Here is a 14741-nt window from a genome sequence, read left to right as displayed (position 1 = left end):
CCGGTTCCGACTCTCATGTGCGTACATTCTTAGCTGTCTTGGCGCCATCATTCCCAGCCGCTCCTTTTAAGTGCTCTCTGTTTTCTCGGGCAGAGCAATCACACTCCTCAGTGGCAAAAAGTAGCTCGACAACGACCTGTGCGGAAAGCCAAAATCAAAATGTGGGTCTGGGGAGGAGGGCTCGTGAGCTCTCAATTCTGGAATCCCGATCTCACGCTCTGCACTCCAGAGTGTCGAAAAAGAGGCTTCAAAATGCAAACCGAGGCCAGATTGATGAACAAACGGTTTCAAATAACTTCGCCGCCGCATCATCTTAGGAGGTTTACCCTCCTCCCGGAATGTTCCATCGGGCTAACGGCTAACAAGGTGCCCGGGAGTCCTCGAGTCCCCGTGAAAGACTGCGTATAAATCCACATTAATATTTGGCAGCGGACGACCTCGCGCAGACATGGCTTCATCTCCCGTATGCTATGAATCTCCTCCGCGACAAGCTTAAAATATGAAAATCTCATCATGGACACCACCTCGGAACCCCCCGAAAAAGCGTTCACTCGCCTGGACTGAATCAGGTCGGACACATGATTAGGTACATTCCTCCAAAGTGTGGCACGCTTGAGACGGGCCTCAAAAGGTGCTTTGAGGCTGGAAAGGGCGACGATGAGGAGGAGGAGGGGGAGGGGGGGGGCTGAGGAGTCGCCAGACGTCGCACACACGCACACACACACAGAAAAGGAGGCTGGCATAACACTACATCAAGAAATTAAAAATGTGGCTATGATTCATGGCTTGTGGGAACAATGTCTCATTTTCGACTGGGAAGAAAAAGATGATGAAAATGGAACATTAAGATTAAAACCTCACAGTGAATCACAATCATGAAGGGGGGGGGGGGGGGGGGGGAGAAACTGATTTGATTAATTTGAAGTGCTGAAGACGGCGTGTTGTGATTTTTCAAAATTAAACGAGTGCTTCGAGAAAGCATGACCGGTCCCCGTTCTCCACCATTTTATATTCCAGACTTGCTTCATCATGGAATCCAGTCATTCGTACTCAAAAAATTTGAGAGAAATAACTCAATTCTATTTCAGAATAACTCTGCAACATAAAATGTGGAGGGAGAAAAAAAAAAGTCCGGATGCACTCAGGTGTTCACGACAGGGAAGAAAAAAAAATATGGAATTGAATAAAGCACATCAAGAAAAACGAGTTTGACATCCCGACACTAGGGGGCGAAAGGAGCAATGGCAATGACCGAGGGCACATTGAATGAAGACAAACAAAATAAACGTTCGTGTCCATCTAAGTTTCATCATCATTTATTTAGAAAAAAAAAATCTTTTACCTGAGAGAATCCTTCAACAGCTTTCGATACCTAGTCACAAAAAGTGGTCTGTGTGTGCGCGCGCCTGTGTGTGTGTGTGTACGTGTGTGTGTGTGTGGCCTTGCTGCTCTCAGGTGGGCGCATCTAAGTGCATCTTACCAAAACAAAAAAAAAAACCTCGCTTTCCTATTGCACTCCTTTGAAATTGTAAACTTTCAATCAAATTTGAAATCCCCTCAAAAGGCGCAAATCACATTTGCGTGGTCACCCGATTTTTGTGGAGACGCTCGCGTACGTCCAAAGTGCTTCTGAGTTAAGTGCTTTGCGTTGGCGATTCGCGACGCGTCGCTAAATAAGATCTGCGTCGTCAGCGCTCTTTCCATTAACTTGGTCGCTGGGTCGAAAACTTTGCGCACGTCTGGTGGAGGGCGGCGACGAACGTTAACGCTGATTTGGGAGGTTTTGTCTGTCTTTTTTTTTTTTTTTTCTGCGGAATTGCCCACCGAGCGATGAGAGCATCAAGTACACCGAGGCCCTAACGCGCGCACACAGTTTGACAAGACGGCGTCCTGATTCGCGCTCAGGCTAAAGGCCAACTTGGGAGGGGGGGAGAGGTTACCCAACACGCATACGCGACAAAAATCGACAATGGCTGAATATCGTTGACATTTGGTCGCGGCTGGATACGATATTCAGGAGGACCAACGACTTTGGGTGACTTGTGGGGGGCGGGGGGGTGAACAAAAGAGCATGAAAGGGCCATTTCAAGCCAAAATGTGTCTCTCATGATGCACTTGGCTCCCAAATTTCATGTTACAAAGGCAATGTGGCTTCGGGGGCTGATTTTACATCTCAGAAATGCGACTTCATGGGCGGGATTTCCTGGAAGCTTTTTTTCTTTTCTTGTTCATCTACTCATGATACACTTGCCAACCAAATTTCAGGGGACTTAGTGAAAGTGGCTCCCGGGAGTGAATGTTCACAAATTTCAAAGGAACCAAATGGATTGTGACTAAAACTGCAGACTACTTGCTGTGTCTTTGTGGGGGGGGCTTTTTTTTTTGTGCGCCTTCTCATGACAGATGTGTCTTATTCACGATTTAGTTGAGCATGCAGATTGGGTAACCACGGTACTGAGCAGATGATGGAGGGGCCGGGGGGGCGGGGGGGGGAATGCACAATAGACATTGAGGCATGTCAAAAAAACATTGCATGTCATTTGAGCCAAACACACCCACACACACACCCAACGCCTGCATTACAACAGGTAAGGGGAGCAGGGGAGGGGGATGGCCCGGGAGGGACGGGGGGGGGGGGGGGGTCAAGTGATGTCAGTTAACATGTTGGGACGGTTTGGCTGCGTTGAACAGACGGCATTTGTCAAACACACACACATAAACAACAGCGCCCAAGTGTGTGTGTGTCATGTGTATGTGTGTATGCGCCGTCCTCTCTGCTGGTGTGTGGAAGGTTTTTTTTTTTTTTTTTTGGGGGGTGGGGTGGGGGTGTTCGGGTGCAGCCCCCCCACCCTCCCCTTCCTTTCAGCTACATTCAATACCAGAAACACTCACAGCCATAACAAAACTCAAGAGCACCGCGGACCCCCTCAGTCTCCGCAAAAGCACGCCACTGGAGGGCGGCGGAGGGTTGGGGGGGGGGTGCCATAGAGTTTGTAACTTGCACACATGTAACCGCAAAAAACAAACAAACAAAAACGTAAGACTCCCGCCTCCCGCGCTCCTTTTGACTCTTGTGAGGTATGATTAGATTGCGTTTCAGTTCCATTCATTTTTTTTTCACTTTTTACTTTGTTTCTCCAAAGACATATTTCATCATAAAAAAAACGGACATTTAAAACAAAACAAATAATGGTTATTTTCTTGTTTTGTTGTTTGTAAATTGCTCTTGATAAATGGGTGGAGGAGTGGGGGGGGGGGCAACGCACACAAACGCACGTAAGCACACACACATCCACTCACACGGACAAAATGGCGGTTACACGTTGCATGCGTGGTCCGAAAGTGACGACAGCTCCTCGTTTTGCCCTACCCGCCCGCCCGCAAAAAAAAAAAGTAAAAGCAATAAAACTGAACCCGATTTTGTTGAGGAGTCCGTTTAAAGTCATCTCTTTCTTTCTTTGAAGGATTTAGAATCATTTATATTTGCTTTTGCTCAGTCTACTTAAGTAGCGGTTCTCAAACTGGGGTCCCCGGAACTCCAGGTGTCCAAGGGTCGTAACCTTGGGACATAAAATACATTTGCATTCATCTACTGTATATGGATGATTATTTTTGTATTGTATTATTACATTTGAGGAAAAACATATATTTAAACTTTTGAGTCTTCCCTACCTTACCTTTGGCCAATCAAAACGGCTCAACTTTTTTCTTTGAAAATAGGCTATTTTTTTTTTTACAATTTCTCTGACATAGCATCCTGTCAAGAAGTTCTTCCTCGTATGGGGGATCCCTGGAACCAACAAGATTGAGAACCAATGTGCTTAAGCAGCGTGGCAACTTTTGTGTCACACACCCACACCCACACATAAACACACACAGGCACACTCTCAGCCTTTTCCCCTCTTTTGGTGGAATTCCAAACCTGCATTGGTTTGGTTTGCTTTTTTTTGGGGGGGGGGGGGATCCCAATATCTCCAGGGCATCTGCCGAGTCTCACAAGGAGGGTCCCTTCCCACTTCCTACTTTGGAAAAAGGTGGCGCTCCAGCCCCCGGCCCACCTCGCCCCTGACTGGTGGATGGACGTGGTCGCTAATACTGACAGTTGCGAGTCTTGGGCTGAGCCCGGCGCCTCGGTCACACAGAGGCCGCATTTTTTTTTTTTAAACTTGCGCCAGTTGTGTAGTGCAAAACAAACAGCTCAACACCCTGGATGAGTGGAGATTGGGGAGGGTGAGGCTGGGATGGGGGGGTTCCGGTGGTGGTAGTGAGGGGGGTCACTCCTGTTCGTCTTCCAGTGTCCAAGTTCCAAGTTGGGCTGTTTGGAGCCGCTACTGTTTCGTGTTCCCTCCTTGTGGCGTCCAAGCTCTCCTTTTAGACCTCTTCTTTGAGGCGTGTGTTGATGTGTGTGCGTGTTCCGTGTGGATTTAAAATGTCAAAAAGACTCTTGGTCCCGTATCTTCTTTAAAAAAAAAAAAAAAGGAAAACAAATCCAAATGTGATGCAAGGTCTCCATCGTAGAGCAAAGATGGCGGGGCCGTCCTGTCATTTTCAGTGGTACTTCTTTGCACTGAGGTGTGTATCTGCATGCATGCGCACATAGAAGTGAGGTAGTGCCCGGAACCAGTGGGGGTATGTGTCCACTTTTGAGGTAAATGGTTGCCATTTTCTTGGCGTGTTTTGCCTGCACTCAATGATGTCTGTGTCTGTGTGTGTTTTGTTTTTAAAAGACTCTGAAAAAAAAAAAAAAAACATAATAAGGTTTGGGCGAGGATAAAAAAAAAAACCCAAAACAAAGGGCAAATGTGTAAGGAAGCCTGTAGGAGGGCTCTGGAAAGGACCCCAAGGTAAGGTTAGGACCCCAAAAAGAAGAAGAAAAAGAAAACAACAACCCTCCCACCCCCCCCAAAAAAAATAAAATAAAAAATTAAACGACTAGCCACCATGTAAGGCAGCCAATGAGGCATTCATGTTACTCTGAGGTGAGGCTGCATGTGTGTGTTTGTGTGTCACAGGTGCCGGTCCAATGACTTAAAAAAAAAAAGCCAAAACAAAAAGGTAGATATGGAGCCATGGTCAACACAACAACAACAACAACAAAAAAAAATGGAGTAGTCTGAAGAAGGTTAGCACCGGTGTCACTTGGGATGGACTGTAACGGCTCAGATTGACTTTTGAGGAATCCACGTCCTGCCGGGACGCTACGAAGAACCGCTAGCGAAACACTGAGAGGAGTTATGGCTGCCGTTTCTGTGCGTGTGTTGGCGTAAAATCAGACAGCATGCTCAGGCAGAAGGGCCGCCACGACGGTATTTCCTGTTTTGCTCCTCTCCCACGTCCGGCTGGTGAGTCCTTGTCCAGTTCAGTTTTTTGTTTGTTTCCAGCGTTCGTTGGTGTCGGGTCACACCTCCTGGTCCTCGAAGACCTCCAAAAAGAGCGGCGGGAAGAGCTCGTTGGGACACTCCACCTTCATGTGCAGGAAGCGGCTGGCGTGGCAGGCGCCGATCATGCGCAGGTCCGTCACTTTCATCAGCAGCTTGGGCCAGAAGTGAGGAATGTTGTGCTTGCGGTAGTTGATGTAGTGCTCGAACGCCAGCAGGTACGTCTCCTGGCACTTCTCGATCTTGTCCGTGCACGTCAGGCCCGAGCGGTCTGAGGAGAGCGCAGCCCGCGGCGGGCAATTGTTTCTCTGCTCTGAATTGTTCTTGCTTTGTTTTTTTTGTTTTTAAATTAAAATCAAATACAGCTGAATAGCTCCTTAGCCCTATGCTAGTTGTTTTAACATTACAACAGAGAGAAAAATCGACAGAAATTAGCACAATTTCTAAATTGTAAATTTAAAAAATTTGACCATTTTTGGGACGGTGAATGTTCGAATCTTTCTATTATATTGTAAAAAATGTTGGCTAATGGTTAAACCCTTAAAAAAAAAAAAAAACCCCGGCACCAAACTCACCCGAGCTCATGAGCAGGACGGCCTGCAGCAGCGCCACCTCCGTGTCGTCCAGGTTGAACTGCGCCAGACTCTTGCCCAGGTCGAAGATGGCGTCCGACACTACGCCCAGCCCGCCGTTCTTGAGCTGCTCGCGCTTGACCGCCATCTCGCCGCTCAGCGTCAGCGTCTCGCTCTCGGGGTCGTAGCGCATGGCCGCCCGCAGCGACATGATCTCCATGCAGCAGCCCTTCAGCAGGATGATTTGGTCCTCGCAAGGCAGCTGGGGACCGGGGGGACAGGATTACGGACTGAGGTTTGAGAGCAGGCTTGTGGACAAACACGAATAAATTTGCCATCAATTTAAGCCAGCGAAAAAAAAAAAAAAAACCACGAAGATGAAATTCCCGTCATTGATCCGTTTCAAAACGTTCCGCCATGTTGCTCACGACGACGCTCACCTCGGAGAACATGTGCAGTTTTTTGGCAAAGTCGACCACTCGCGTGATGGCGGGAGTGATGATCTTGGTGAACTCGCTGAAGGCCTCCAGGTCCACCTTGTCGCCGTCCGACGTGGGCGCCACCGGCGACTGGCCGATTTTGTCGGGCTGCGCGGGAGATTCCGTGACAGGATTGTTAATCGGACGCTTTTGAAAGCCGAAGAACAAAAAAAAAAAAAAAAGCGCTCATGAAAACACAAGACATCAAGTGAACTTGTGTAGCAATAATAATGTAGCAATAAGCTATTATTATTATTATTATTATATTTATTATTTTGTACGATGGCACAGTTGCGCGAGCGGCGGGGAAACTTCCCAAAAACGTTTGCGGAAAATTTCCACGGGGAAGTCAAGCTGGTGACGTGCGGCAAATCCGTAGAATGGCACTTGGCCCATTTCCCCGTGGCCCCCTTCCCCATCCTTCCAGTTGCCTAGCGACCACCCTCCACGACGGCCGCCACCCGCACCCCCCGCCTTCTCTTCTCCCGCCGGTCCCCGGAGAGGAGCTTTCGGGGGAGAAAGGCGCAGGCTCGAGCCTTGGCGCGCTCACAGAATTCCGTTGCGGAATGTTTGGGCCAGACGTTTGGAAAAGTGGAGTGAGGTCAGAGGGTGCTGACGGGGGGGCCAAAGCTGCGTTAAACCCGAGGAGCCACCACCACGAGGCCCGACGGGAACGTCGCTTTGGGACGGCGAGCGCGCACAGAGAGAGAATTGGGAAGAGATTAAAGCAGAAGGAGGAAAACTGAGAGGAATTAGAAACCCAGAAGGATTAGCGCAAATAAAGCCGCAGAAGACTGAGGCGGGAATAACCGAGCGGCGGCGTCAAGATGGCACAACAGCGCGCTCGTCTCCGAGGGCCTCGTCTCGCAACTTTCAGAAATTCAGTTCATATTATTTCTTCAGTGTTGTTCCATGAAAAGAACACTTGTGTAACTCAAACCATTGTCTGGAAAAAAAAAAGAAAGAAAAAAAACCGCGCACAGATTGACGCCTAGCCGCAGATTTTTTTTTTTTTGTGCTCATTTCTGTGGAGCCGCAAGATGCCGCCTGAACGACTGCAAACAGCAGGGTGACGGAAGATTCCGGTGGACGTCCGACACGCAAGCGAGACACTGTCGGGGTTGAGGCCAGAGAAAGCAGAGCGGCAAACTACTCAAGATGACCCCCCCCCCCCCCCCAAAAGGCTCGTTTGCATCCCAGCCCAAATTCATTGACGGTGTTCCTACCAGGAATTTGCGCTTCTGCTTCCACTGGGCGCCCTGAGCATTGGTGTGCCGGTGGGCCTCGGTCACCATGTGGATCAGCTCCCACTCGGATCCGCTGGGCTCCGGACGGTTCTGGAGCGTCTTGACCAGCTCCTCCTTCTTGCGCCGCTCCCGGTTTTCCTCGATCAGACGCCTCTTGGCCACCCTCTTGGAGTCGTCCAGCACCACTGCCCCAAACGAGACCGTAACTCTTGCGTTCAAATGCGTGGACACGAGCACGCAAAATACGGTGACGCCCAGAACTTTGGAGCTTCACTTGTTCCGAGAGGAGCTCGTCAATTCAATCTCTCGTCTCAGAACATACCTTCCCCATTGAAAGGAATGGAAATGACATTCATTCATCATTCATAATCATCCGCACATCAAATGGAGAATTTATAGAAAGAATATTGTTGGGCGAGGATAAAGAATATACGCGCCTATGAGCCTTCAAATATCAGTCGCTCAAAGGGCAACGTGCCGTCTGCATTTCTGATGACGCGGTAGCCTTAAGCTAGCAGACTTTCACGAGATTTGAGCTGGTTTTGATTCAAACGCTGCAGGGAATTCTCTTTGTTTTCTTTGGAGCCACGGCTACACTCGCAACGACTACTTTCCTAACCAGAAAAGCCCGCGAGTCGGGGCGCTCGCAAGTCAAGGCACTCGTAAGTCAAGGCGCCACCGTATATCGTAAGAATGACGGAGACTGACAGTCCATGGCCATGCCCACTGCGATGCACTTCTTGAAGCGACACAGCTGACACTGGTTGCGCGTGATCTTGTCGATGATGCAGCAGCCTTCATACTTGCACGAGTAGGCGGGGTGCAAATTCTTCTGGATGGTTCTGCGGAAAAAACCCTGGAGTGGCACAACACACGAACACGGGGTGCAAATCAATCGCTTCACCACAAAAATGGCCTCTTCCGCCCGGGTCACATCCTCTCGTCATCATTCATTCACCCCGCGCCCCCCAGGCAGGAGATACAAAATGGTCGCGAGCACAACGCTCCATGCGCTTGACGGAATTTCGAATTTGAGAACCCCGATAACCATCCGTTTGCTGGTCCTTCGCTTACAATCATCAATGTTGATGTTTCCGTGGCCGGATTATAGGAAAGCGGTCAGGCAAAATCCGCTAAGCGTCGTGCACGAAGCGCTGCCTCCATGACTGAAAATGCCACTCGCATTTGTCTTCAGAGCCTTTGACGAGAACTAATATGTTGTGGCCCGTGTGTGCGTACGGAGGCGTGTACCTTGCAACCCTCACAGGTAATGCAGCGGTAGTGGTAGCCAGTGGCCTTGTCGCCACACACCACGCACGGCTCATCCTTCTCCAGGTAGCTGGGGATGTACCCTGGCGCACAAAGAGAGGACATCAACCAACAAAGTCAGGGCATGACATTTAACACATCCCACCAGGTGGCAGTAACGTGCCCCAAAGGCGGCCGCGCGAGCGAAAATGATACGCAAAAGCAGTAAAGTGTGTTGAGATTTGACTCACTGGCCGCTGGTTTGATTTCACGTTCAGTTTGTTTTTTTTTCTACTAAAGGTATAAAGCAAAATGGGGTACGCCAAATGATCAAATCAATCAATCAATTAACATGAGGCCCACAGGTCAAAATGAAAATTTCTGAATCCGTTTCTCGTAATGATTTCAAGTGGTGCCCAATCCAGCTAAACTGAGGCAAGAGAAGTATTATGGTTGAGAAAAACAATTGTGATGGGATTTGGGGGTCAAACGGCAGTCATGTTTCATTGCCGCGAGGAATACGAAGGGGGTCCCCTTGTGAGGAAAAAATAAAAATAAAAAACATCTCCCAAGTAGGGGCTACTTGGATGCCAAAAGTTTGAGACCCCCTGAGTTGGACTACGCAGACGGAAAGTGACTCTCATGCAATTTGCCACGCTTGACGTGGGACAGTTGGGAAAGCGCAAGGCCGCCCGCCAGATGCAATGAAAGCTGACGGGAAAAATCCGTAAAGCGCCACAAAATCAGTTTCGGGGCAGAAAGGAGAAAAAAAATTAAATTAAAATGAACGCGAACATGATATGACGGGCTTTGGGAAAGTGCTGATACAAAACGGAGAAAAGAAAATTACACTCCAAGCCCCCCCCCGGGGGAGCGAGAGAAAAGACAACAGTGAAATAATAATAATCACAAATAAAGCCGAAGAGACGTCGTCGAGAAACAACCGAGAGTACAAGACAAGTCAGCAAAGAACTCCGATAATCATCATCCCACAGCAAGAAAAAAAAAAAAAAAAAGATCCAGCCAAGGCGCCACTGCGTGCTTTCGGAAAACTGGACTCGTCGGATGAAGCTTAGCAGACTTCCAGCAACGACATCCTTCATAGAGATGAAGCGGCTTCGATCGGGGGGGAATCAAGGTCAGAAACTTGCCTTGAGGAACCCTTGTTATGATCTCCAAGACGACGGATGAGATTTCAACGGTACAAAAAGACATACCAAAAAAAAAATTAAAAACATGCACGCACGCAAGAAAGGAGGCGGCACCTCGCCAGGTAGGATTTTGTGCGCTGCGGCCTACTCACCCGTCATACTCTTCACCGAACATTGGCTGTTCTTCCTTTTCCTCTTCGGGCCATTGAGCCACCTGAGCGAGAGAGAGAGAGAGAGAACTTAGCCAACTTAGCTTGACTAAGCTAACTTAACTTAGCTAACTTAGCTTTGTTAGCGCGGCCTCGTTTGTTTTCTTTGTCAATCGCCTCCGCGTCAAAACTAAAAGAGAGACGTTGACGAGTTTATTTGTAATGATTCTAAACTGCCGCGTCGGTCGTCGGATATTGCATTTTCTCACCCCCCCGTGTGGACTATTTCCCCCCTAAAAGTGACAAACGATGGACGCAGGGTGCCCATTGCCGCGTCATTTGTAAACACGCGTTGCAAATGTCTGATCCATTTTGATCACAGTTCAAACTTTAATTGACCTCAAAGTTCCTTCAAAAAAAAAAAAAGAACCAGAACGAGAGAAATCAAGTCAAGTCGCGTAAGCTTGTTTGGAATCTCCCGATTCTTGAGCTTTTCGTCTTTGTGACAGGCCGCTGTCATAAAGACGGGACTCGATTACATTTTCAAGTCTCACAGGCCAAAAGCCATCAAATGATATCCAGCTTGCCTTTTAGGGACATTTCATCCTGCATTTGGCATCTTTGGATACATTCTGTCTGCAAGCTCGCAGGTACGATCATAACTTGCCATGCGAGGAATGCGGGCTCGTCGGCTCGGCGCCGGCGTCTTCCGCGTCGTCGTCGTCAATCAACAACAAAGAGATGCGCCGGCCGCTCTGCCGTGGCTTTGTGGGGAGCTCAACTATTTTAGCTGTCACGAAAAGACGCAATGTTGACTTCCGGAGCGACAGCGGCACGGCACCACACACCTTTTTTCAATCTTTGCGCTGCCGTACTGTCAAAGTCCCGAGCGGCAACTCCTGCCCTTCCAAGTCAAAGTACGGCCGCACTTATTTTTTTACATCATGCATAAAGACAAAAAACATTTATTGCTTTCAAGTCTGGTGGCAGCTGACCAAAGCGTATGCAAATGTGGAAAAAGGCTCCCTCTAGTGGTATGCAAAGGAATCACTGCCAAACGACATTCCAGTCGTGTTTAGCTTGCATCAGTTAGCTTCTCAGTTATTTTATTCTCAGCACTATTACGCCAATATTGAAATGTTGCCCCCTAATCAGCGTGCATGTCATTGTTAAGAAGGCGCCATCTGTTGGCCAAACTTGCCATTTAGTCAAGTCAAAAAGTCAACAGTATTTCTAGAGCACTTTTGTGTCAAACAACAACAACAACAACAACAAGCGTGTAGCTACTTTTGGCCACCCTGGAAAGACCGACAACCATTCCCACTCGCGCCGTCAGTAGACTGGAACTGAACCACGACAGCGTCAGTGACTTTGTATAAACACTTTTGAAGTTTTCCAGAAAGCCAAACACCTGCGGAAACCTGCCCACCCCCCACACGCCCCCCTTTCAGCTGAAACGTGTGGAAAAACGAGACGGCGCGGTGTCCTTGAGTGACCGGCAGCCAGGTTTGTTGGCCACTTGCTTTGTTTTTGTCTGCGTGGCCTCATTTTGAAACTGAAGACGGCGTTTGTTTGGGGCACAGCAAATGCTTCTCGCAGGCCAACATGAGCGGGCCTGCACGACCAAAAGAGCGCTGCCAGTGGAATGCGCGCGGTCGCAAGTCGGGTCACGGCCGCGCTCCGCAAACACACCAAATGTCAAGCGACGCCGTACTGTAATATGTCATAGATCTCGCACGCGTCTTCTCCCAGTAACCTGAGCACAAGTGTCAAAGTGCACACTCTCGCTCTAACACACACACACACTTATGCATAAACGGCTGTTGTGACAGCCGATGTGCAACCGAGGCGGAAAAGAAACCGCAACGTCGTCGTTCTGACCTGGTGACGCAGCAAGGCGATACGATGTGCATGTCAAACCGATTGAAATGAAATCCAAACTAAACCAAACAATCCGATGTCCCCCCCGCAGGAGCGCTGGAAGCTCACTTCCCTGCGGCCGTGTCGGCGACTGGTCTAAGTTTAACTCGCTCATCACACGCACCCCTGTGTGGCTTCCCAATAAGCTCCGCCCCCGCCAGCTCCCGATTGGCCCACGCTCGCCATTTTCCACCTGGGCTGAGGTTGGGGGGGAAATACTTTCCAGATCCAGCCATAATAGGTAAAAATCTGCAAAATAGGGAGAGTATGTCCCCCCCCCCCCCCCCCCCCCCGCCAAAAAAAAGTAAATTCTACAAATGACTTCACCCATCATGTGATTAAAGAAAATGATTGGAGGAACACAGTACAGTATTGATTATTTAGACAGTGCCCAAAAGCGATCATGCAGTTGCGGATGGAGCCGGCGCAAACTGACAGATTTCTTTTATATCCATCGCAGTAAAACAAATCAACAAGCTCAAGTTCCAGACATGTGAGCGTGACTGATGCTCCCGGCGGTGCGTGACATTCCAAGTATAAGGCTGGCCTTGTATGCCAATTACTGTACTGTACATATTGTTCACGAGTCAGATCTCATGCAACATCATCAAATTAAGCTTCCGAAACGAGGTGATGATCCCGTCTCGATTTAAAAAAAAAAAAAAAAAGGTGCCTTCTGCCGTCTGCTGAAAGAGCATTTCATTATTCTGTCCGTCACGATACATCAGTGGCGCGGATAGTCGAGGTGCAGCGATCGATTCAATTCTTCGACAATTATTTGGATTGATCATCGTTTAGACCCCAAACCAGAGTCCCGAACAGTCGCACGAGAATTACCTTCCAGTGCCAGTGGGTCAATGAGGCAAATGGCCGGTGCCCCCCCCCCCCCCCCCCCCCCCCGAGGTCCAGACCGGCAAGCGCGGTCCATTCTATTCCGCAGCCTCTATTCACAGCTGACCACTGGATATTCAAGCCCCTCGCCGCACAAAGCCGCCGTGATGTAATCGGTCACACAATCCACAGCCAAGGCGACGCACAACGATGCCCGTTCGCGCGCCGTGACAGGACCTCCTCGCGGGAAAGAAAACCCCAAGCGTGTTTACACTTGCGTGACCGGCGCGCATTCACACATCTGCACAAGTGAACGGGACCAGGAAGACAAAAGTCCCGATCTCACTTCGTCGCGCCATATTTGCTCCGTGAGTGACAACTTTGCTGCTGTCAGCAGGAACATGAAATGGCAAATTCTCGTGTTCTGGAGTTAAATCTGGAGCCAAATGGTTCCAAATGTCATCTTCTCACCCCGAGTACACGCGAGTGCAACGGGTTCACTTCTCACCCCGAGTACACGCGAGTGCAACGGGTTCACGTCATTCAATATCAGGACACACAGTGCGTCAAGTTCCGGGAGATGTCGACGCAATCGTGTCTGTCAGTTTGGAACAAAAGTCATGAGAACGCAACAAAGAGCGAATTGCAAAAATCAGTCATCAAAGGGTGGCTGATGATTGATCACGGCGCATTGCGTCTGGAGCGGCCCGACCTGAAGGGCCGGTCCGGGCGCGAGGAGACGCGCGACGCGTGGGAGTGAGCGTACAGGTACGGCGTGCGTTCACTCACCGTTTCTCTTCGCCCTCGAGTGGGTTAGGCTCTTGCTCCTTGGGCATGTGTTCCATTCACCTCAATTCCATCCAGCAGCCAATCACGAGAGACTGAGGCAAGCCCCGCCCTCGGATGCACGCTTGTCATTCGACGCTCCGGGTGGGGTCGGGTGCCGGAAGATGTCGGGGTCCGGGCCCCGTCGTGTCAGGCGGGGCTGGGGGCGGGGCGTGGGGGCAGAGGGGGCAGGGTTGGGGGCGGGAGCGCTCTCGCCAGGGAACGCACCGGACCCCTCCTGGCGTGCGGGACCAGCGACTTTGGAAGTTGCGGAGGGGTGGATGGTGGGGCCTCAAAATTGAAGAGGGAGGGCGATCCCGCCTGGAAGACAACAGAACGCGTTCGCATGAATAATCATAATCATACAACATTTGACGTTGGTCACTTTTCATTGTCACTCAAAGTTACCCGACAGGATTAAGTGAACAATGTCAATGTAAAAAGAAGGATTTACAATACGGCATCGTCACATGAAAAACAAGAACCAACATTATACAAGACAAAAGTATTTCGCACCAATTATATACTCAACACGCCTGTCAAAAGAGGTGCGCTTTCAGTCATGATTTGAATGTGGTTTGTTCAATCTGGAATCAAATCGCACCGCATGACCCGATTTGCTGTGGCGGTCTATGCCAAACATGAGTGGACCAATGATTGACCCCTGCGGAGCGCCGGCTTTCACAATATTTTAGCACGTTGTGGCTGGACGTTGTACAAAAACAAAAACGCTGGTGCAGACATCGACTCATTGAGTTTCATTCGTGAGCAATGCAGTCAGGCGTGCAGTGTCGTGGCTGCGGTAAACCGGATGGAAGAACAACAGTACAACCCCCCCGCAAGCTCAAGCGGGAGTCAAAGTTAATTTCATGATGCACGCTGAAGGGCAGGTGATATACGACCGGCCGGCCTCTAACGGGCGGGGTGCCAAATTAAAGAGC

At 49.6% G+C, this 14741-nt stretch overlaps 1 protein-coding gene across 2 annotated transcripts; it reads right to left on the bottom strand.

Moving 5' to 3' along the window:
- Positions 1–3959: 3959 nt before the first annotated feature.
- On the bottom strand, positions 3960–14101 carry LOC127603176 (thyroid hormone receptor alpha-B). Of its 2 annotated transcripts, none has more exons than XM_052069271.1 (8): positions 13765–14101; positions 10228–10289; positions 8928–9028; positions 8385–8532; positions 7656–7861; positions 6391–6537; positions 5954–6212; positions 3960–5649 (listed from the first exon to the last, which is right to left on the bottom strand). In XM_052069271.1, the coding sequence occupies exons 1-8, from the start codon at positions 13818–13820 to the stop codon at positions 5399–5401; spliced, it is 1230 nt and encodes a 409-aa protein (XP_051925231.1). In that variant the 5' UTR covers positions 13821–14101; the 3' UTR covers positions 3960–5398. The 2 variants fall into 2 exon arrangements, with proteins under 2 accessions (XP_051925231.1, XP_051925232.1); XM_052069272.1 differs by lacking the exon at positions 13765–14101 and adding an exon at positions 12106–12264.
- Between the last annotated feature and the right edge of the window lie 640 nt (positions 14102–14741).

Source organism: Hippocampus zosterae, chromosome 7, assembly GCF_025434085.1.
Source record: "Hippocampus zosterae strain Florida chromosome 7, ASM2543408v3, whole genome shotgun sequence".
NCBI classification, from domain to species: Eukaryota; Metazoa; Chordata; class Actinopteri; order Syngnathiformes; family Syngnathidae; genus Hippocampus; species Hippocampus zosterae.
Note: the sequence above shows the minus strand (reverse complement) of the source record. Positions and strands in the feature narration are given on the sequence as shown.